The 22,317-nt window shown below is 36.9% G+C and overlaps 2 protein-coding genes across 10 annotated transcripts in view; one reads left to right on the top strand and one right to left on the bottom strand.

Annotated features, from left to right (window-relative positions):
* LOC107222728 overlaps positions 1-16,038 on the top strand; it is a 69,751-nt gene extending 53,713 nt beyond the window's left edge. Inside the window, exons 1-4 of one of the 5 annotated variants that reach the window (XM_046732859.1) lie at positions 258-464; positions 825-891; positions 4,350-5,083; positions 12,349-16,038. In XM_046732859.1, coding sequence (XP_046588815.1) covers positions 4,916-5,083; positions 12,349-13,686 — 1,506 coding nt within the window. In that variant the 5' untranslated portion in view covers positions 258-464; positions 825-891; positions 4,350-4,915 and the 3' untranslated portion in view covers positions 13,687-16,038. Of the gene's footprint in view, positions 1-257; positions 470-824; positions 892-4,349; positions 5,084-12,348 lie in introns of those variants that run through there. The other 4 variants (XM_046732862.1, XM_046732861.1, XM_046732863.1 and 1 more) reach the window with 4 other exon arrangements.
* LOC107222725 (E3 ubiquitin-protein ligase MYCBP2) overlaps positions 1-22,317 on the bottom strand; it is a 163,626-nt gene that overhangs the window by 136,477 nt on the left and 4,832 nt on the right. For all 5 annotated transcript variants that reach the window (XM_046732849.1, XM_046732851.1, XM_046732850.1 and 2 more), the window contains exons 14-30: positions 22,103-22,306; positions 21,829-22,025; positions 21,485-21,737; positions 20,950-21,393; positions 20,716-20,843; positions 20,378-20,604; positions 20,109-20,289; positions 19,802-19,991; positions 19,506-19,640; positions 19,275-19,417; positions 18,553-19,188; positions 18,207-18,474; positions 17,828-18,114; positions 17,420-17,751; positions 17,204-17,307; positions 16,895-17,104; positions 16,592-16,736 (exon numbers count right to left, since the gene is read on the bottom strand). In XM_046732849.1, coding sequence (XP_046588805.1) covers positions 16,592-16,736; positions 16,895-17,104; positions 17,204-17,307; positions 17,420-17,751; positions 17,828-18,114; positions 18,207-18,474; positions 18,553-19,188; positions 19,275-19,417; positions 19,506-19,640; positions 19,802-19,991; positions 20,109-20,289; positions 20,378-20,604; positions 20,716-20,843; positions 20,950-21,393; positions 21,485-21,737; positions 21,829-22,025; positions 22,103-22,306 — 4,084 coding nt within the window. The remainder of the gene's footprint in view (positions 1-16,591; positions 16,737-16,894; positions 17,105-17,203; positions 17,308-17,419; positions 17,752-17,827; positions 18,115-18,206; positions 18,475-18,552; positions 19,189-19,274; positions 19,418-19,505; positions 19,641-19,801; positions 19,992-20,108; positions 20,290-20,377; positions 20,605-20,715; positions 20,844-20,949; positions 21,394-21,484; positions 21,738-21,828; positions 22,026-22,102; positions 22,307-22,317) is intronic.

Raw genomic sequence — 22,317 nt, 5'->3', positions numbered from 1 at the left:
TGGACGAGTGTCGCGGATGAATCGGCGAGGAGGGGGGGAGGAGGAGGAGGAGGAGGAGGAGGAGGAGGAGAAAGAGTGGGGATCGTGTCGCGTGATAAACGCGGCAACGCGAGGCGAAACTAGTCCGCGAATATCGCGGGTGCCGAGCGGTCGAGTTTATCGCGTCTCGCGTTGGATTTATTTTTTTTTTCTTTTTTTTTTTTGTGATAAAACTGTTTTACGTGGTTTTTTTTTTTTTTTTTTTTTTTTTTTCGTACAACCCGTTGAACGAACAAACGTTGTTCTCCAATCGAACAACGAATTGCACGTTGCGTTGCGGCGGGAAAGTTTCTTGTGTGAAAATTTTTTTACACGAACTGTACAGGGCAAAAAAAAAAAAAAAAAAAAGTGAAAACAAGCGGTACGATCTGGTGCGTCGGTACGGTGTAACGATCAACGTACGCGGAGGGCGAACGGAGGATGAAGTAAGGTTGAAAAAAAAAAGAAAAAATTGGTAAAAATAATAACGCGCAAGTTTTTTTTTTTTTTTTTTGAATGTGATGTAACGTGTTTTGTTCGAATGATAAAAAAAAAATAAATAAATAAAAGAATAAACACAGTGATAACACGCAACGTCGCCGGAATACGGGATTTCTTTTCAGATATGATTTTCAGCGGACTTCAGGATGGAATCGGTTGATTTGAAACGTTGAATTTGAACGTTTTTAACGTACCGATTATCGAACTTTTCTTTTATATTCTTAAAAGAAAATAAATTTATCTATACATATATATATACACTTATATATATATATATATATATATATATAAATATATTTGTACAGATGTACACATAAATCGGATGAGACGAAAAAGACGGTTTATAATTGAGAAAGGCGGTGTTAAAACAAGGTGAAAGAAATATTTCAAGTCTTTTTTTTTTTTTTTTCTAGGGAGATTAAGAAATACCTACGTCATATAAATGTATTTTTTTTTTTTACACATACATTATAAATGTATAGTTAACTTTTGTACCGCAGCGTCGGATTTAATGAAGAATTATCCGGATGTGAGATTGAGTGCGAATTCACGAACAGAATCTCAATTCGATTCTGGATCAATATATCGGCGGCGGTTCCGCTTTTTGTGTGTGTGTGTGATACATACATGTATACATGTAGACATGTATAAATCGGTGTAATACGTGTGTTACATGTCCCTGGGGATGTTTAACAGGCACAAAACCGGGAAACCGGAAAGCCGGCAAAAGACTAGGATCAAACTCGTGTAATATATTTTTTTATCGATGCAGGTGTTAAAATTGAAAGTCAGATTTGAACTTGCGGAAAGCTGATCGCTGCAGCTTTTGCGATATCGTTGTAAACAACTGTAGTACTGGATATATTTCTTGCCAAACGATTCGACGAACCCTTTAAACACGTTGTTCGTTTAATTTCGTCTAAATTTAATTACGCAGAATCTCACGAAGCTGAAGTTAGAAACTATTTGTATTAAGCGATGATTAACGTTTCGTAAAATCGTTATCTCAGAATGGCAGAAATTTACTCTAAAATTCATTAAATCGTGTAATAGTAAGGCAAAACGTATTTCATGTATTGTAAATTTAACTACTTCAAAGTCACTACACTGTTAAAAGAACAGTAACGGATACTAGAAAACTAATGTTCATTTTCTACCTCTAAATATTATTTTTCGATTGTGTTAAAAAAGGAAAATAGTCGAGGACCGAGCGGCAACCGGAACTAAAGATTTCTCTTGATGCAGAAACTTGAAAAAGAAAAATAATAATTTTTCCTCCCCCTCCCTGAATGTTTTCGTTAAACTAACGTTACCAACTTCACCCTCTTTCTCCGATCATTTCTGATCCACGCTCTTGTACACATCGCATCACACATCCGCTTAAAGTCTAAAACTCTTAAATAAGCAGAAGCACAGCGACGAGAGACGCTCCTCGTATTTCGATACGAACGTATTCGCCGCGCGACCAACTAAAATAACTATGACGTTACCTTAAGTACTCCTCGCACAGTCCGCAAACACAGTTGTATTAGACGTGCAAAAAAACCAGTAGTTTTATCTATGCGAGTTTAGTTTTTACAGGTTTAAGTTTTTTTCTTTTTTTCTTTCTTACCAACTCATATCTAATACGCTTCTCAAATCTATTTTTATATTTATCTCTACATCCTAGCCTTCTTTTTCTATTCTTTCATTTCTTCGAAAATGTTTCCACGTGTCAGATACCGCTGTTCGGTTCTTTTTTTTTTTTTTTTTTTATTTATTTATTTTTTTTTTTCACTCCAACGAAGAAACGTTGCTGGCCTCTTGAAAAATACGATATCGTAACACTCGTATCGAATTATTAACGAGAACAACGATTCGATGTTATTGTATAGTAATCGCAACAAGAAGAAATGAACACTTCTCCTTTGGTAATAATATGTTGACAATTATAATTTTTTTAAGTTCTCGCCTTTCATAACGCCGTCACACCGCTTAGCTTCTGCGATTTACACTTTATTTTCAATATAGATAAAACTGTCACACTTTTCGTCATCGATTTTATCTTATCTTATTGTTAACCGAGAAACGCGCGGGTCTTTGATTATATGCGTGTATGTATATATATATGTATATATAAACGTCGTCACGTATAATAAGATAAATCACTGATATACGCGAACTGCGCACACAGATATTACACGCATACAAGATCATTAAAAAAAAAGAAAAGACGCAACGCGGCGATAAAGATAAAGATAAAGATAAAGAAAAAAAAAAGAAACATACATTCACAAAGCCAACGTATAATCGGTCAGTGAAAAGTTTTCTCCCCTATTTTTAATCCGCGATTAACCGATATTATTTGAACGGTAAATTTTTTTTTTTTCAACACGGTAAAATCGATTATGATTATTATTAATATCGTTCTAGTAACTAAATTTTTCTAGTAACCATAACGAATGAAATTTTTGCTCGGTGCGATATTAATTCCATGACCGCATAAAATTGGGACGAAAAAAATTTGAGTTCGAATCACCTGTTACGAGTGGAAAAACAAAAAATGATTAATAAAAAAAAAAATGCGAAAAGCGTTCGAATCTTTTCCCCTGTCGAATACTGACCGCAAAAATTTTTGTGAATATAACACGCACGCTAAGAAAGTTTGAGGATTAATTTCTACCCTTGCTTATAGAGAGGGTGTAAATCTCTGCCAACTCGACAAACTGTTTGAACGCGTAGGTATTATTATAAGTAATATGTACCCAACTACCTAACTACACACCGGGTACACAATTATTATATTGAAATTTCTCACAGCGTGCGGAAAGTTTTCTTATGCATACATACATATACATACATATACATATATATATAAGAAAACTTTCCGCACGTATGCTCTTTAGAAATTTTACATAACGTCATGTTTTACAAAAGTCAAAACATTTCACAATGAAAAACGTAGGAAAACGTGGAATGTAAATGTCACCTTACGTTGCGTAACGATGAAATGCCTGATGCAAAAAAAAAAATACGTGATTTTAATCGGACGACAATTTTTCCACTCGCAACAATTCGAGTAAAATGAGAGAAAAAAAAAAAAAAAAACAGAAGAAAGAAAACTGCCGTTACGCCTCTCGGGGTAAATATTTGATTGAAAAATTTGCCAAACGGCGAATAAGGGTGGAAATAGGGAGTGTGGGAGGGAAAAGAAAGAAGAACAAAATTACCCGAGACAGAGAGAGAGAGAGAGAGAGAATTCGCAAAGCTTACGCGTAAAGTTTATTCGGAAAATCGGGCGTAGCGATATACGTGAATTTGATTTGAATGTTCATTTAATACGTAAGAATGTATATAAAAAGTTTGATTAAAACTTGCGAAACGATATGTATTAGGTATACATTACATATACACATATACATATATATATATATATATATATATATATATATATAGGTAGGCACCATAAATTTACAGTCGAAACTTTACTTTCCTTACTTATTTATTTGATATTGCGAGGAGCGTTTTTCCCGTTTAAATTATTCATTGTTACTTCCCCCGAGAGGTTTATATATAATTTAAGGGGTTGAGGGGAAAAGCCGGGCATTTGTTTCTCGGCTTCCAAGGGTATAAAGACGCGTGCGAAGGTTCGCTCAATTGAAATAAATAGTATGAAAGTGTAATAATGAAAACATACGGAGTATGAAATTTTACAACTGCAAGATATACATATATACATATATATATATATAAATTTGAAAAGAAGAAAAGATTTTCCAAAACTAAATTTCTGATAATCTCTTCTTTCGAAACTTTCATCATTATTTTATTGACGTATAAAAAACTTTCAGCTGAGCTGCTGGCGTTGAGTGACAAGGACAAGTTTTTATCCCCGAACGAAGAAGATCGACTCGCCGAGAAGAATTTCGCGAAACAAGGAAAACAAAAAAAAAAAAATAATCTGGGATAAAGAAAAGAGAGAGAAGAAGAAGGAGAAAGAAAAAAATAAAAAATACCGAGAGAGAGAGAGAAAGAGTAAAAAGTACGCGAAAGAAAAAGTCCCCGAAAAAATCGAGTGTGCGAAATTTATTTCAACGGGGACGAAATGCAGTTATCGTCCAATTTTCAACGCTTGTACACGCATCGTGTTAATCGTCGCAGAGAAAAATTGCAACGATCGACGATATCGAGATAGGATAGAGAAAATTATCGATTCGTAAGAAATCTGAAAAAAGACGTACGTGTATATATATATATATAAATATCGCCTGCAAAAAAGGAAAGAGAAAAACGAAAGATGAAGATAAAAAGAAGAGATGAGAGAATTCATCGTTAACGGGTGAGAAAAGTTAGAAGAGGGGTGAAGAGAAGAAGCGATTTTCTATCTCGATCGGAAAATCGCAGGAGGGGGGCGAAAATGGATCCGATGAAATTTCTCCTGATGAGCGCTACGATTTTTGGACTATACTCGACGGACAACGGATGCGTGGCTATACTGACGAATTCCGTCAACAGATGCGACGCACCGCCTTGCAGATGCGACGTTTTCGCGAGGCTGACTTGCGACTGCGATAACGAACCAGAGGTAGGTTATTCGTACGAGTCCGAAAGTCGAAGAGAGAGAGAGAGAGAGAGAGAGAGAGAGAGAGAGAGAGAGAGAGAGAGAGAGAGAGAGAGAGAGAGAGAGAGAGAGAGAGAGAGAGAGAGAGAGAGAATTGAATATAATAGAACAGAATGAAATATATAACAATTTTTATTATACTAGGATAGTGAATCCAAAGGTATAAATAAACAATTGGGTTAGTAACGGAAAAAATAGAGAAGCTTAAGATCAGAAAAGGGAGAGAGAGAGAGAGAGAAAGATTGAATTTTATTCGTAAGACCAATTTTTTTTTTATAATCAAGACAATTTACAAATATAAAATATACATGCCCAAATGGTTTGATACTGAGACTGCCTCAATTGTAAAAAGTGAGTCGTGCGTTCGAACGTTGGTGAAATAAAAATTTTCTCATACAACGAGTCGTAGGTTCAAAAATACAATAAAATGAAAGTGAAATAAAATGAATAACAGTAATTTAAAGAAAATAAGAGGGAGAGAAATAGAGACGAGGAAAATTATTTCAGAAATTTCAATAGTCGAAGAAAAACATCATCGAATAACCGATCGGTTAAAAGATGAAAGAAAAAAGAGATTCAATCTTGAACAGTCGCGCAGCTCTTTCCCGCAATTTTATTTTTATTTCTACTTTTTTATTACACCTGTAGAATAAAGAAAAAACAAACAAAAAAAAAACAACAATCGAGCCGCTGTCGCGTTTCAGGATTGAAAAAGTTTCCGAGCTGTGGGGGGATGGGGGTGGGGGTGAAAAATAGAAAAGAAAAGAAGGAAAAAAAAAAAAAAAAATGGAAAGTTGCACGGCTGTCGGTTTGACCCTTAAATTCATCCCCTCCAAGCGTCTCTCGACACCTGAATTCTTTCGTGCAGGCCAGAGGGTGATTTTTTTTTTCTTCCTCTTTTCCTATAACCACAGTCGTCAGCTTGTTAAAATCCCTTTATTTTACTAACACGCGAGGGCGAGAAAACCTCTAAACCTCGATTCGTCTAATCGCGATCGGATTCTCACGTCACTGACTCCGAAATTGGAATGATGAAAAGAAGACGGTGGAAAAAAAGATCCAATTTTGTATACACGACGTACGCTTACATGTATAACATATGTAGATATCGAATTTCGATCATCGGGATTTCAATAATTTCACTCTCTGAATTTTGTTTTTTTCTTCTACTCCCTTATTCAATACTTCGAATCAGAAAATCATTCAATAGAAGTAGAAAAATATATATAAATATATTCTTCTTCAAACCCGTCAAATTTACATTGCACGCACGTTTGTTTCCCTCGTGACGATATAATAAACTTCTTGTTTATTTTTTTTTTTTTTTATCTCGCATCGTTTTCATCAATTATTCTTTACTTCTAGAACGAGACGAATGAAAGAAGAAAAAAAAAAATTCGTCACCTCGCGCTCGAACTTTTTACTTTGGTATGAAATATCGACACACATAGAAGTATATAAAAATTTATGTAATGGGTGTAGATTTGATTGAAGAGAAAAAAAAAATACATTTAAAAAATAAACAATCAACAAAGAAGGAACATTGCAGAATGTTTGCAATACGAAGTAAGCAGTTAAAAATGGGAGGAAAAAAAATCTACGCACAACAAAGTTTACGGCATTTATAACGCGTAAAATTTAAAGATATATATATATATATATAAATATACAGGTATTCTCTGACAGGCGTGTATGTGGGCAAAAAATTACACAAGCGTGAATAACAGGTGTAGCAAAACGGGGAATCTACCTTCTTATCAGTACAACGCACAGCAACAAAAAAAAGCAAAAGCAAAACGAGTATAAAGAGACGCGAGAGAATGAAACCGTGCTTTGGTATAATAATAAAAATAATAATAACAATAACCTTAATCGAATTATATATCATATAAATTTAACCAGGTATACAAACGTAACTGTTTTCTGTATCGCAGTGACTGCAGCAGCGCACCGAACATTTTCAGCTATGCAATTGTATCGGGTATGACCCGTATGTAGAGGAAAACTTCCACATATATGTATATATATATATATATGGATAGCGCGAAAAGAGAGGGGGAGGAAGAGAAACAGAGAGACAAAGAGACGAGGAAATGCTGTAAAACGAGATTATCCATAAACGTGCTTGCGGAATTAAATGAAAGACCGACCCACAATGCAGTTTCACGATTTCATGCGCTATAATAATTGGCGGCAGCGAAAATGCCGCGGTCGCTTATTTATCAAACGAAACGACGAAAAAAGCAAATTCTGGTCGCACCCAAACTTTACCGCGATAGTGGTGGTAAGAATTGGAGGGGGGTATAAAAAAAAAAAAAAAAAAAAAACATTTTATCGCATCGAATTTCTTTTTTCAATTTTTTGTTCCGCAATTTTTTTTTTTTTTTTTTTTTTAAACTCCATCGCAACAACATCACTCAATCCCCGGACATTTTTACAAACACGGATATACGTTTATATACATGTACTGTATACATATATACATACATATGTGTATATATATATATATATATATATATATATATATATATATATATATATATATATATATATATATATATATATGTAGTACACGCACAGTGTTGTTATTATTATATTACATTGCGCGCATGATTCTCTATACCTATGTTGTACGTGTTGTTACGAAAGGGAAGTGGACGGGGATATTATATCCAAGTTAGATAAAGTCGAGCATCAGATTACGCGGTTGCCTGTTTTTCGTGTGTTCCTGCATATTTTTTTACTTCTTTGTTTTCTTTTTTTAATTTTTTTTTTATTTTTTTTATATTTTTTTAGGAGGGGGAGGGAGGGATTTTTAATGCGGTAAGAACGAGCCGCCGCGCCGGCCCGACGATCTTGTTACACGATATTCCGTACTCCGTATATTTTACCGCGACGCAGTTGTACGGGCGTAGTGAAAAATTTATTATCAAGAAATTGCACGCGTGATACGGTTGTTTTTTTTTTTTTTTTTTTTTTTGTTGGTTCTACTTTTTTTCTTTTTTCTTTTTTTTTTTTGTTCCTTTCCCCACGAAATCACGAGCGACGAACCGAGGATTTGAACCTCATCCCCTTAACCTTAACCTCGAGCGTGCGTAATTTTTGATACAATGATTTCGCGACGTCTGCTCGTTACATGTTACACAACGTATAATATTATATGTTACATGATTTACAGTAGTCCCACTTTAATAATTGCGTTATTCATGTAACCACATCGTGCGTGCGAGATAGCCATGACAAGTTTCGTATCATTTCGCGTTCAACAACATTATTATCTGCGTGCAATTATAATGCATATTTGTGTCTGTGTCTATATACACATATATATACATATATATATATATAATATATATATTATATATGTATAATATCCCGTCGTGGCTTCGCCCGCATTCAAATTTAATTTGATGAAATGAAGATTCTGTTGATATGAAAAAATTTTTCTTACAGTTAAGAACAATTGAATGAAGACTGACAATATATGACCTAACTCAACCTAAAACCTAACCTAGAACTTTATCTAACCTAACCTCTATCAATAAGACTTTAGTCAGCGTTCGCATAAATGTGTGATCACGTTCCCATACTTGGCTTACAAAAATTTTTTACTTCTCCAAAACTATGAATCTGGTTGTAACGAAATGTAGCATAAATTGTGGGCGGACGTTGTGGCTATTCGTAGAGATTAAAAGGATGAAAATCGGTTCAGTCGTTCTCGAGTTATAAGCGAACACATATGACGGAAAAACTTTGAGTTTTATACATAATAATATGCATATAATACATACATATATATATATATATGTATGTAAGTATGCTAGAAGAAGAGAAAAATTATAGCTCTTCAATTTGAGCCGTGTAAATTTAATAAACTTTTTGCGAATTTCATACCGCCGAAAACCCGTTATGTTAAACACGCCTGAAAACAGTAAAATTGTAGAGGAAAAGAGATTGCCTCGTTAATTAATTCATTTTACATTCTTTTTTTTTTTTTCTTTTTCTGTTTGTTGTTTTTACTCAATATTCGTCGTCATTTTCCCAAATTTCTCTCTCTCCAATAAACGTAAGCGAAAAGTTTCACGGTTTTTCAAACACAATGTAGGATAAAAGTTGAGAAAATAATAAAATCGACAGTGTATTTTATATATATAAATATATATATATATATATACAGGATTTAAGCTCCACTCCTCGTTCATCATTCTCTTGTTATTATACAATATGTACAGGTGTGTATGTATAATATATACCCGGTATTTTGCTCTCGGCTAGCGATATTTTTACCGCTTCCTTATAAAAATTGCAAGATAAATAAAAGAGTAAATCATTATTACCTCGACACGTGCCGCGTACTAAGAGTTATACATACATATGTATACATATTGTATATACAGGTGTGTATTTATACATATACAGTCCAGGTATACGATATATAAAGTCGTTATGCCATAAAGTGAACGCGGCGTGCTCGCGAATCCTGAACGCGAAATAAAGAAGAAGAAGAAGAAGAAATATAACTCAGTTGCAGGGAAAACGGAAGGAGGACATTCCGAGTCGTGGAAATAAAGAAAAACGAGAGAAATTCTCTCGAAATACTTTTTATCTTTTCTTTTCATTTTTTATTCGTGTTTTTGTTTCTTTTTTTTTTTTATTCCAAAATGCACAGGGAGACAAGTAGACCATCCATGGGGAAGTAAAAATTTTCAGTTCAAGCATACGTCGGAAAATTTACGACGTCCCTGAAACTACGCGACGCGTACATAAATATTACATTCCGCATATGTAATACGTGCATATGTATAACCGTACTTAGTATTCAAGTCTGCAAATTTTTTCTCCTCGACACACATACGCATATATATACATATATATTATTGAGCTGGCATATAATGCTCGTGTAGAAAAAAAAAAAAATTCAACTCCTACGCTATTATAAAAATGTCGCAATAGTTACCAATAAATAAATAAATAAATATACATTTATTAAAGACAAATTCTCTCTAACTCGGTGGATATAAAAAGTTTTTCGGACAATAATAAATTTCATTTCGAATAATTCAAAACACCATTACTCTTTTTATTTATTCTTTTGTCATCTTTCTCTCTCGCTCTCTGTCTCTATAAGTAATAACGATGAAACCGCACGAAAATGGATCGGAAAAAATGTGAAAAATAATGAATCGAAAAACTTTCCCTCGCATCAAACTCGCATATATTACAACGAACGATATATTCGTATACGGTGAACCTATAATACACCCAAGGTGGTGAACACGTGAAATATTTACGGGAAAAAAATGACTACATATAATCGGGAGGTAAATTTTCGTACTTCATCGAAGTGAAAAAAAAAAAAAATAAATAAAAAATAAAAAATACTACGTGCGTATCAATCGCGCTATAAATATTTATTGTAATTCGAGTTGTTTTTACGGGGTTTTGTTTCAGGTGTAAAAAGAATCGAATTGAAAAGATAAATCCCTCTCTCTCTTAGGTTTTCCCCATACACGCGTACCCTGTTACACCATATATCGTCACGTATTACATACATAAATACCCATGTACCGTAACGGCGTCGAAAGTTTACGAAACGCAAGCTGCAGAGCAGCCTTTGTCGTTTAACTTTAAAAGTTTATATTCGTGTTGGACCTTCTCTCGTTTCGACGACGATTACCTATACATTTCCAGCATGTGGCAGCTCTGATAACGCGATATTCACCGAAACCCTGCGAGTCTACAATAAACTTCTCCGTACAGATAAGCGTGCGGGCAGGTAGAGAGAAGCGTGTAATAATAATACAAAGTCGCGTTACGTTGTTGGTGAATTTATCTCAGGATGATTCACATGTTTAAACCGTGTCCCACATCGATATCGCAACGCGTATCAGTGAATAGAATTTTTTTTACGGTAAAAAAAAATAAAAAAAAACAAAAAAGGGCGCGAGCGATCGACCAAAATTTCATTTATACATTTTCCTCGTCGTCGTTTTCATCCCCTCCCACCTCTTTCTTTTTCCGCCCGTCATGACACACAACACGGCGTGGAAATGAAAAAAGAAGAGGTAGTATTTGTTCGGTGTACCCCAGTTATATCGCAGAGATTGATCAACGGTATTACTTCCGGTTATATGGGCATTTACCGGACGAGAGGGATTAGAGAGAAGGAGAACGAGAGGGTGGGAAAAAAAAAAAAAAATTTTTCGACGCGACTATTGTACTGAAATAAAATCAAACGACATTATCTGCGGGGGTTTTCTTTCCTTTTTTTTTTTTTTTTTTTTTTTTATACTGCATGTACGCGTATGTTACGTAGCACAAAGGGATCGCGACATACGTTTTTTGTTTTCTCTTCGTATAATACTCTTCCTTCTCTAGTTTCGTTTCCATCCGGGAAAAACCGTCTCGCGTGTCCAACGATATCGTTTTCATCCCTCATTTGTCACTCTGATTGAAAATAAAAAAAAAATAAATAAAAAAAAAATAAAATTAGAAGGTGAAACGCAAACGCCCAAATATTGGGATTACGTTGTAATCAGCTTTAAAGATACGGAGCTTTTAAGAAAAATGAATCAACGAATGTGAATTAATCGCGTCGGGAATAAGAACATAATTCTAATTTCTTAGTATAGAAGAAGATCGAAGTTTTTTTTTTTTCATGTAAAGACGATATATGGTAGATTTAAATTCTTCCGTGTGTGTAACGAATATCCACGGAGTGAATTTTGTAAATGCACGACATATATCGACCATAATTGCCTGGTAGGTTTTACAACAAGGGTTTCAAGAACAATTATTAAGTATAATATCCTGCATGGTTACAAGAGATTAACCTCAACGATTTAGACCCTTATTAAGTGTTAATCTATTCGTTGTTATCGCGGTGTCGATTCTTTCGTGATAACACACGCGTGCTGATTTCCGTAAGCTTTGTGTGTAATACAAAGAATGAAAAAAAAAGTTGGTGCGGTTTGTCCTGAAAATATGGAGGCAAAAGAAAGTTAAAAAAAAAAGAAGATCGCGGGGTACATACATAAAACGCACAATCATGTTGAAGTTCGATTCATGCTGAGGGAAAACTGTCAGTTTCCGATTTTGTAACTATTTGAATATTTTGCAATCTTAGTTCGTTTAAAAATCATTGTAGAATTAAGAAAATAGAACGTTACTAACTTCAAGCTCAACTAACGCAGCAGACCCGATGTAAACGTTCGATTTTCGAATTTCAGGAGCTGGTCCTAACGACGGAAGGCGATCGAAGACTGAGTCCGCATACGACGCGAATAATGATATCAAACTGCCCGTCGGTGAGGCTGGTGAATTCAAGTCTTACCTCGATGGGAGGTCTGCGAGCGATAAGCTTCGAGAACATCGGCAACCTGACGTTGTACCCTCAGAGTTTCGAGCTTGCGACGCGCGATACGCCGGCGAAGATATCGATAACGAACAGCAGCATAGACCTTCTCCCTAGTTTCACGTTCAAGGGTGACGTGGAGGTGATCCACCTCCAAAACGTCAGGATCGGTCAGGTGAACGCTTTCGCCTTTTCGAACCTCGTGGGTACGGAAACAATGACACTTGATAACTGCGTTATAGATACAATGGAGGCGCAAGCTTTCAAGAAATTCGACGTCGGCTATCTTCACGTGATCGGCGGAACGTTCGGCGACGTTGTGCCGAGTAGAGCGATGAACGACATCGAGGTAACGAGCAAGTTCATGCTGGACGGCGTGCGAATGGGAACGGTGCGAAGTTCGGCGTTTATAATAAGAAGACCGAGAACCGTTGCGATACAAAACTGCGATTTCGGAACAATCGAGGGTCAGGCGTTCAGCGTAACGACGACAGGCGCTGTCATAATGAAGAACAACACGTTCGGCAACCTGAACGTAGGCGCGTTTCTCGACATAAAAACAGACCCGGAATACCAGTCGTACCACAACAACAACAACAACAACAACGGAAGGCTGAACGACCTGATATTCAAAAACAACAGCATCAAGACATTCGAGGAAGGCTCGGTTATGTTCGACAGAGGAAGTTTCCGTCCGGAATTGGACGGGATATTGGTAAACCATAATTGCGAGTGTTCAGCGATTCCGGTTTGGCGAGGAAACGTGTTAAACTACAGTAACGTATACGCGAAATTTTACTCAATGAGCGTACCGGATGAGCCGATAAACGTCGGTCCGGAAACGTTTCTCTGTCTAGATTTCGACGCTGACTTCACGCCGGTAACATTCAACGAATACGAGGCGAGATACTGCTCGATAAGCAATTCCACCCTCTTGTTCGTACTGGTTCTAGTTGGTTCTATCGTAGTTTTGCTAGTCGGCGGTTTTCTAATCGTTTGGTGCTGCCGCAGGCAGCGTGAAAATAACCAGAAACGCTGGATAAGCGTGCCGACGAACGCTCCTGACGTTGTTTCAAAGAAGAACGGCGTCATCGCCAGGGACGCTCCGGTTGACAGCAGGATAACGATGGTCGTGCCCGACGGACGCGTTTACAGAGAAACCGAGTTTCATGTGATTGTTGAAAAGGCTGAACCGTTGACCACAGAATTATAAAATACCTATCGATAATAACAACAACAACAACAACAACAACAACAGTAGTAATAATAATATCGATAACGACGATAATAATTATTTACATATACGGTTATATCACGATAAGGATTACATTATAATAAATAATATTACGTATAGATGCATAAATTATTACTCACATTGTAGAAAAAGTCTGTAAAATATTTAGTACGTATGTTATAAAATTATATTATTATTATTATTATTATTATTATTATTATTATTATTATTATTATTATCATCATCATAGTATACAAGTTTTATCATCAATACGAAATTCATTTATTTTTTCTAAATACGAAAACATATATGTATGCCTATATTATAGTCGTCGTTTTTATATTAGGAATGTAGTATGTATTATATTATTATAATTTCGGAGACATTATCTCGATATTTCGTCCGAAATCGTTAGAAAGTTTTATATTTCGCAACAGTAGAGTCGATCGCAAATCGTTCAAACAATTTACACCGCGTATCCATCTAATATCCTGCACATATCACTGACAGATTGATTGTGACAACTTCTCAAAAGATATATATACTTGTGTATAATTGTTGTTATATGATACGATTACCTCGCGGAAAAAATTAATAACAACGCATTTATATTCGCGCGCCCATTTGCAATTTAGCTAATCTATACGATATACGGACATGTGTATAGGTGTTATATAACAACTTTCTAAATTTGTTTTCGCAACGCGTCAAGTTTTTTACTCGACTATAGAGATGAAGATTGTGTAACGTACGAGGAAATTGGACTATTTTCGTAAAAGATTCTCCAACGACGACAGCAACAGCAACAAAAACTGATATCCGCGTTGTTCGCAAATATTAATATGTATATACTTTGAAGAGATTGCGTATATATAGATATATATATATAGAAGAAGAACAAGGAGACGAAGATGAAGCAGAAGAAGAGCCAGTCTTTGTGTGATTTAGATTATAAGGTTAGCGTTGGAAGAGGGGACGAGAAAAAGAATGAAAGAAAATAAGAGAAAAGAAGACAAATACAACAACAAAAGTGATGAGAAATGCACAAACTCGTCGATGTGTGAAATACATCTTCGAGATACTTTTCGTATTTTTGTATAGTTGAATGAAATATTCATTACAGGTATCGCTATCGTTGTGTTGTTGTTGTTGTTATTATTATTATTATTATTATCATTGTTAATGTTATCATTATATTATACGCTCGGACTTTGAGCGAATCTGGTGTATATAATATTTATTGTTTCAGTGCCACATATCTGTGTGTATAATTGTTACTGTATCGTGAGTATTTACGTAAACGTGTCATTCCTAAACGTATTCATTGTTTATACTTTACTATCGTCATGATACTGTATTAATTTCACCGTTTCGATTCAATTGAAACTGCCGAAGTTATACGCATGATGTGTAAATTCAGAGAGAGTTACGATATCTCTTTTTCGTTTGAAACTATATTTAGTTAGTTATAATCTGAAGATAGTTCAAAGCTCAATAATTTTTTAATTCTCGATTATCACAGAGACGGTACATATATGCACACGTTTTACCGCAATTTGGAAGAAGCGCGTCACGCGAGATTTATCTATAGTTTTATATCTGATCACGAATCGATAACTCTCGTCGAATTAGTAGAGATTATGAAACAAATAGCTGCCGAATAAGAAAACATCGCGCAACCGATTTTTAAAAGAACACGAGAAAAGGATTTGACTTGCGTTAAATTCTTTACGATATCGCTTCGAACTGATTATTTGCGCCATATTTCTAAGTGTACAAAGTTTTTCAAGTACCTATTTACCTATAACAATTAACGAAGTTGTATTTAAAGCACTTCAATTACTGTACCTCATGTCTCCCCTAGAGGAATAAAATAATTAGGTAGTTAATCGATCAAGTGCAGAAACGGGCTCGCGAGATACACGAAAGAGAATGCAAAATGCGAAATTACGCATCAACGCGCAACGGCTCGGAGTTGTAAGATTATTTTCAATTGCACGTGATATTCGTCGATTAGCCAAACAGCGAGACGCTACACGGGAATCATAAATGGTAACGATAACTGTCTAACGAACACCTTGAACGCAATCAAAGTGAGAATATCGTTAGCAGTGTGAATCTAATTTAAGAGAACACGAATAATAACAATAATAATAATAATGATAACGCAAGAAAAATAAATTGTGTCGTTTAGTAGTGATTAAGATTTTTGTAATAATCATTTAGCCGTAATTATCATGACTGTGATATAACGACAGCCAACTTGTACAACATATAATTGTTTTACATACTGAATTCACGCATTATTAATAAATAAATCTTCAAAATTAACGGCGAAAGTCAGAACAAACAACCAAGAACCTGATACCCGTCCCATTCCTATCAGGAGAATAAATTCATGGAGAGAATTGCGCATAGCACCTGTTACTCAAATTATCCAACGTTAGATAAGAACTTCGTGCTAATTTCTGTAATTGCAGAACAGCGTGAAAGAGATTAAAATCGATCAGCACCACCTTCCCTTTTCACTGTGTCAAGGAGTCTGAGCAATTTTGTCACGATCGAGCAATGATCCTGAAGTTCTGGTTAATTTCTTTGCACATATCGCAACATAATACACCGAGTTATAATAACGATTTTGTCATTGAATATAAAAGTCCCGACTAGCGGTATCGTCACCATTCCATTTCGCTTCGCACATCATAATTACGAAAAACTTCGATTTAAGTCGCTACGCATATCGCGGTCCATAGTGAAGATGAGCGTTCAATGAAACATCAGCATATCAAACCTAATTCATTTGCAAATTGTAAATCACAAGATAGGCGGAACCACTGCATGCTCAAGTGATTCCGGCGGTGTAAGAAAAGTTGTAAAAACTCACCTAAACGGAAGCACGCCGTCGAGGGCCTGGGACACCGTAGGCGGAGATGTGAGGGCGAATCCTCTTCCGAGAAGCACTGAATATCCGGAAAAAAGCCGCTTAGCTGTGTCCTGGGCGAGCTCAAGATCCTCTTCGATTTCTTCGACTGAAAATTGAGGGGTAGTTAAACATAAATCGTCGATACATATCCTCGGCACTTCCAACTTCTAACTCATTTTTTACAGTTCACACACGTTTGTACAGAGTAAGTGCGTAATGGGCTTCAACGGTTTTTAACTTACGATACAAATATTAAACTCGTACCTGACACAGGCGGTAACGTCATGTGCTTCTTCATCAAACTCGCTGCACAGGCACCGCCGAGAAACGCCAATTCGGTTTCCAGATGCTTCAATCCACCCACACTACCGGCCCATTCGTATCCAATGACCAAACACTTGAAACCGTAAGTGTTGGAGCGATCGTCCTTGACGTAATCGGACGCGGTTTCCAAGGAAAATATCACTTCGTTTCCTGAAATTCAACAGCATTTCGATATTTTGAGTATGATTGAAAGGATATGGCAGTATTAATCTAGACCCTTAATTTTGAAGAATGAAGTATGCTATTGACCTGGTAAAACGACAGCATTCTGCGGCCATTGACTCGGTATACTGCTCAACTTGTGAAGAACCGGCCAGTGTGGTAGATTATCTTCCGACGATGTGGTTGCAGCACTGAAATTACAATGTAAAATATCATGAGTACAAATACAAACGCGAACTTCAAATTGTGAATACTATTATTATTGCACTTATCCATCCATGCATTTTTTTCAAAAAAACTGACCCAATAGTTATGGATGGACTGGCTACGCTGCTGGGTATATAGAGCTGAAGGTAATCCTCAGGCTGTGCAGTTCCACAGTCAGGAGTAAACTCGACGCTGAGCCATCTCACTGTTTCGGCAAATGCAACTTTGTAGTGGGAAACTGTGGCCGCCTTGTAAGGATGATCGCTTTCCAACCACGTGTAATGCTGGCTCGTCGTAATCGGTGGAACGCTGTGCGACTGAATCTCACTGTCTTGTGATATTTGCGACGATCCCATTCCCGAAATCTGGTTAAGCGCCGAAATATGTGGAAGCATTTCTTGGATAAGGGTCAAAACCTGCACCCCACTCTGAAAAAAAAATTAAACTTGCGTAAAATATTGAAATTGGAAATTTTATCTTCTTGTTAGTCAGTCATCTGATTACCCGCGGGTCTGAAGTCGCTAGCGGGCTAATGTGAGCCATAAGCAAAGGCAGAAGAGTCGTGACAAAAGCTGCGTTCCCAAGAATTTCATTGGAGGAAAAATCTTCGGCCCTTTCTCTTGCCAGAGACAAAATTTCATTAGCACGTTGCACTATCGTCGCCGTCATTGCCAGTGTGCATTTCCGGGCCTGCAATTCTGCCATCGCTTTTGTTGATTGTTGTGTTTCCGAATCTTGCGGATTCGAGTAGTAAAGAATGTGCGGAATTTGTCCTCGGGTTTGAGTTGTGCCTGATGACATGAGAAAGAAAATAATAAATGTGACAAATCAATGACACTGTAAATAAGCCAATGAGCGTCCAACTTTACAAATGAAGTCGTACCATTGAAACTCAGCGAGCACGCGGTAAATGTAAATGTGGTCCCATCTGGTCCTTTCACAACGCTCAAACCACCGTCACCGTTGCTAGTTCTTCCTCCTCGATTGCGTAAGCGTATAGCATACTTCACATTTTCTTTTATAGATACCGGCTTATCGAACTTCAACTCCACTACGTCATTGACGCAATCTTCCGGGCCAAAAGATCCCCTTGAAAAGTCCAGACTGCTCCAACGCTGAGTGTGAGAAGGATCGTTGCCAGTATTATTTTGCTAAGTGTAATAAAAGATGGGATCAAATGAGAGATGCTTGTTGTCAGTAATTCCTATCACGATTTTCTCTCAACTTACGTCATCCAACAACTCCAATTCGTATTCATAGACACCGACACCTCCGTAAACCCCAACGCCAGCAACAACGATACCAGGTCTATCAACCGAAAAGCAAATGGCATCTGGTGACCCATTCCCAGTGTTCCAAGATCTGCTCTGATTCGTTCTTGTGAATCTGGACGGTGTGGTGTACATCAGTCGACCACAGGCTCCTTGTACTTCGTTGTCGTTTCCACTCGACTGAGAAGCTAACTCAGCTATAACTCTTGCCAACAAATGACAACAGTGTAGAACCAAATCCGGCAAGGACTGGGATTTCTCTCTGCAAAGACTTTTTCGTACTGGTATAAGCACCAGGTCCAACAGTCTGTCTAACACCTCGCGAAAGGACCAATTTAACGATCCTCTATTCGAACTTTCGATCTGAGACTTGTAGCTTATTTGCTCTACAAGGATAGGATAGTGGTGTGCTTCCGTCGAGTTCATCATTGGCAAACCAGCGTTATCAGACGGACTCAATTGCCGCTTGATACTGTCTGTGCTGTCCATTACATTGTTTAATATTGGAAAAGTACAGCGAAGTCTAACAGATGGGTGGCAGAGGGATGCCAAAACTGCCGACAGTAGTCGATCCTTCGAAGAAGTGCCCTGATCCTAGAAAAATATTGACAGTTTAAAATGGCAATTTTAAACCATGTGTGAAATTTTACGCTCATCGTTATTAGAAGAATCATGTTTACCTTCTCAATTTCAGATAACAGGTCGCAAAGTGAAGTCCACTTCAGGTAAGCTGTGGGATAAAATGCGTGATAGCAGGAAACGAAAGTTTTGTGGCACTCGTCAAAAATGGTTCCTGTCATCTTATAACTCAAACTCGTGGAACCTGTGGCAAGATAAAAAAATTTTGTGTAGACACAACGAACATTTGTCTACAGCTCAATATAAGGAACATGTATCATTGAGTTACTTACTTTTGGTAGACCGTGTTTTGCCTTTATTCTTTACAGTGATTGGAATAACATCGGAAAGTATTTGACGAAGAAGTCCTCTAACTTCTCCGATACATTCTGCCAATCTTACGGATTCAGGTGGGGTTTTTTTCACAACTGTAAAGTGAGGACAAGTTTAATCGAAACTTCCAGTAAAATAATATATCAACATATTGTATCAAAAAAATTTTGATAACAAATATAGCCCAACATTAAAGATATATGAATAGTTGACATGTACAAGTTTTGATTCTTTTGTGAAGACACAATTCTCATACCTTGATTTGGGTAAATCTCGTTAGTATACGTTCGCAGTAATCTGAGACTGGCTTTACTGATGTAGACGAGCCTGTCCATTTCCAGCATTGCATGCGATGACGAGGATACATGAACTGCCACATCAGACAAGCCAGCTTTCAGAGTATTCCAACTCCATTGCAGCAAGGATATCAAAGATTGAAAGCACTCCTGTAAAAATTTCAAAATTTTATCAATTCGCTGACCATTTTCGATCTTCTCTCATTCTGGCAACTTAATAAATAACTCTGTCAATCACATTTTTTATCTCCTAAAAAGAAAACGTACCTTGGTTACAGTTCTGCTAAACTCTCTACTCAATATGTATATGGGTTCTCCCTGATCACTTTGTCTGTTTGGAGTTTGATTTTCCGGTGTAATAACACAGTATAACAGTTGCGGTATTTGTCCAGCATTAACGTCCGTTCCATTGTTGGATTTCTTTGAAGATTTAAAATAAAATAGTACCCTGAAATTTGTGTGATTAAATTAAATTTCTATTTTTGTCAATGACGGATGTTACATAATTCAAATGGAATCTTTTATCATCAACTTACTGGTCTTCCGTTGTAACCATTGCCTGTCCGCTTGACCCACAATCGCTAGAGGGGCCACTGACTCTAGCCCATGCAACATACCATCTGTTAGCCTGCAACTGTATCACCTCGTCAAATAACATCGGGTATTTTTGTCTGGGTCCACATTCATAAGGAATCTCTTCAGTTTCCGCTATTAATTCACCATCTGTCTCCTGATCGCCACCATCGATACCAATGTCAAAGAGCTGTGCAAAAGATTGTCACATTTAAATGGGAGTTGATTAATGAATCTTGTAAATCAACAAATAGGATAGCTATTAATTCTTTACAGATAATACAACTTGCATCCAGCTTACTTTTATTTTGCCAGTATATTCCCCGCGACCACCAAATAAACCAAAACCTCCCAATAAGATGTCCGTATCAGCCATAAAACGAATAGCTTCGATCGAGTGACCAGAGTATCCCCAACCGCCGCCATGACCTGATATAAAGAGTCGTAAATTTGTATGAAATTGAATATAAATTCGTCCTGCCCAACAAGCAGTTATACTTTAATGCAGAAGTAAAATTTTGTAAACTGTACTCACTTTCGAATCTGCTAACCGTGACAAAATCTTCTCTGCTATAAACTTTTCCCTGAGAAGTTTGAGTGCATTCGTGTTCCTCTACGACGACCAACTTCTCGTCTTGAGCCTGTGTCAGACTATCAAGACATCCCAGAAGGTGCATCGCAGCTTGAGATCTTGTCACAAAGCAATTTGAAACGACCGGTAATGCCAACGCAGGACTGAGTATAGACGTATCAAGTCCAGCAATTGAACGGGCTTCCGTCGATATAACGTTGTAGCAATTTATCTCATTATTAGCAGGATTGAAACTCCAGATTACATTGTAGAGAGGATCTAGGCAGCTCGCTGTGTGACTGAAGTCAACTTGATCGGCACCGCTGTAGCTGTTGCAGTTTCCATCTCGTTTATTGATAACAAGACATTTGAAAGAGTTTGCATGATCGTTCTGATTCGGAAGTAAGACTGAAAAATCGGACAGAGAAAATTGTGTCAGCAATCTATCTCAGGGGCAGCATTTTTTTTTTTTTATCTGAAAGAATAATATCATACTCACTGATACTGTTTTTATTCGCCATAACTGTGCTTCTTGTGAGGCTGATTGAATTAATTTCATCAATTTTAATGTACGTCTGGTCCCCGGATGCTCCGACCCAAGTTGCACGTCGTCCCCATCTTGGTCCGATGTTTGGAACTATGTTAGGAAAGCTATGCCATGGCTGAGATCTTTCAGATCTACGATTTGTTTGAGAGCTAACATTGGTGGCGTCATTCTGTCCGCTCCACCAGTTCATACCCAATTGTCCTTTCTGTAATTCGACATTACCAAAATATTCACAATTCTTACGCTGAGAAGATTTTGGAATCCAATAAATCATTTAAAGAAGACATTTTCTTCACCTGATACGATCCAAAAGTGTAAACTTCTCCCTTCGATGTTAAAATGACAGAATGATTACTGCCAGCTGCAATCTGGGATGCGATACTGGGCAGTTTTACTTGAACTGGACCAGCGTGAGCTATCAAATCTCCAGCTCCTAATTGTCCATATATATTACTGCCAAATGTATAAACTTGACCATTTTGTAAGAGAAGAACTGGAGAAATAAAATGTTGTTTTAGAATTATGATACAAACATTATATTCGAACAAATTGTATTATTCGTTCACTTACCAGTATGATGGAGACCGCATGCAATTTGTACAACAGGACTATCGGCTGGTATCGACAGTTTAGCTGCTGGAAGGCTGGATACTCGAGCGGCATCTCCTCTCTCCAAATCGCTTCCACCAATACCTTCTTCTGCTTGAACATTAGTGGGTACCGCTATGGCACCCTTTCCTCCAGATCCCTTCAGAGGAATGACGCTTGGCCCTGCTACAGAAACA

Source organism: Neodiprion lecontei, chromosome 2 (genome assembly GCF_021901455.1).
Source record: "Neodiprion lecontei isolate iyNeoLeco1 chromosome 2, iyNeoLeco1.1, whole genome shotgun sequence".
In the NCBI taxonomy this organism is placed as follows: Eukaryota; Metazoa; Arthropoda; class Insecta; order Hymenoptera; family Diprionidae; genus Neodiprion; species Neodiprion lecontei.
This window is presented reverse-complemented; position numbering and strand designations above follow the sequence as displayed.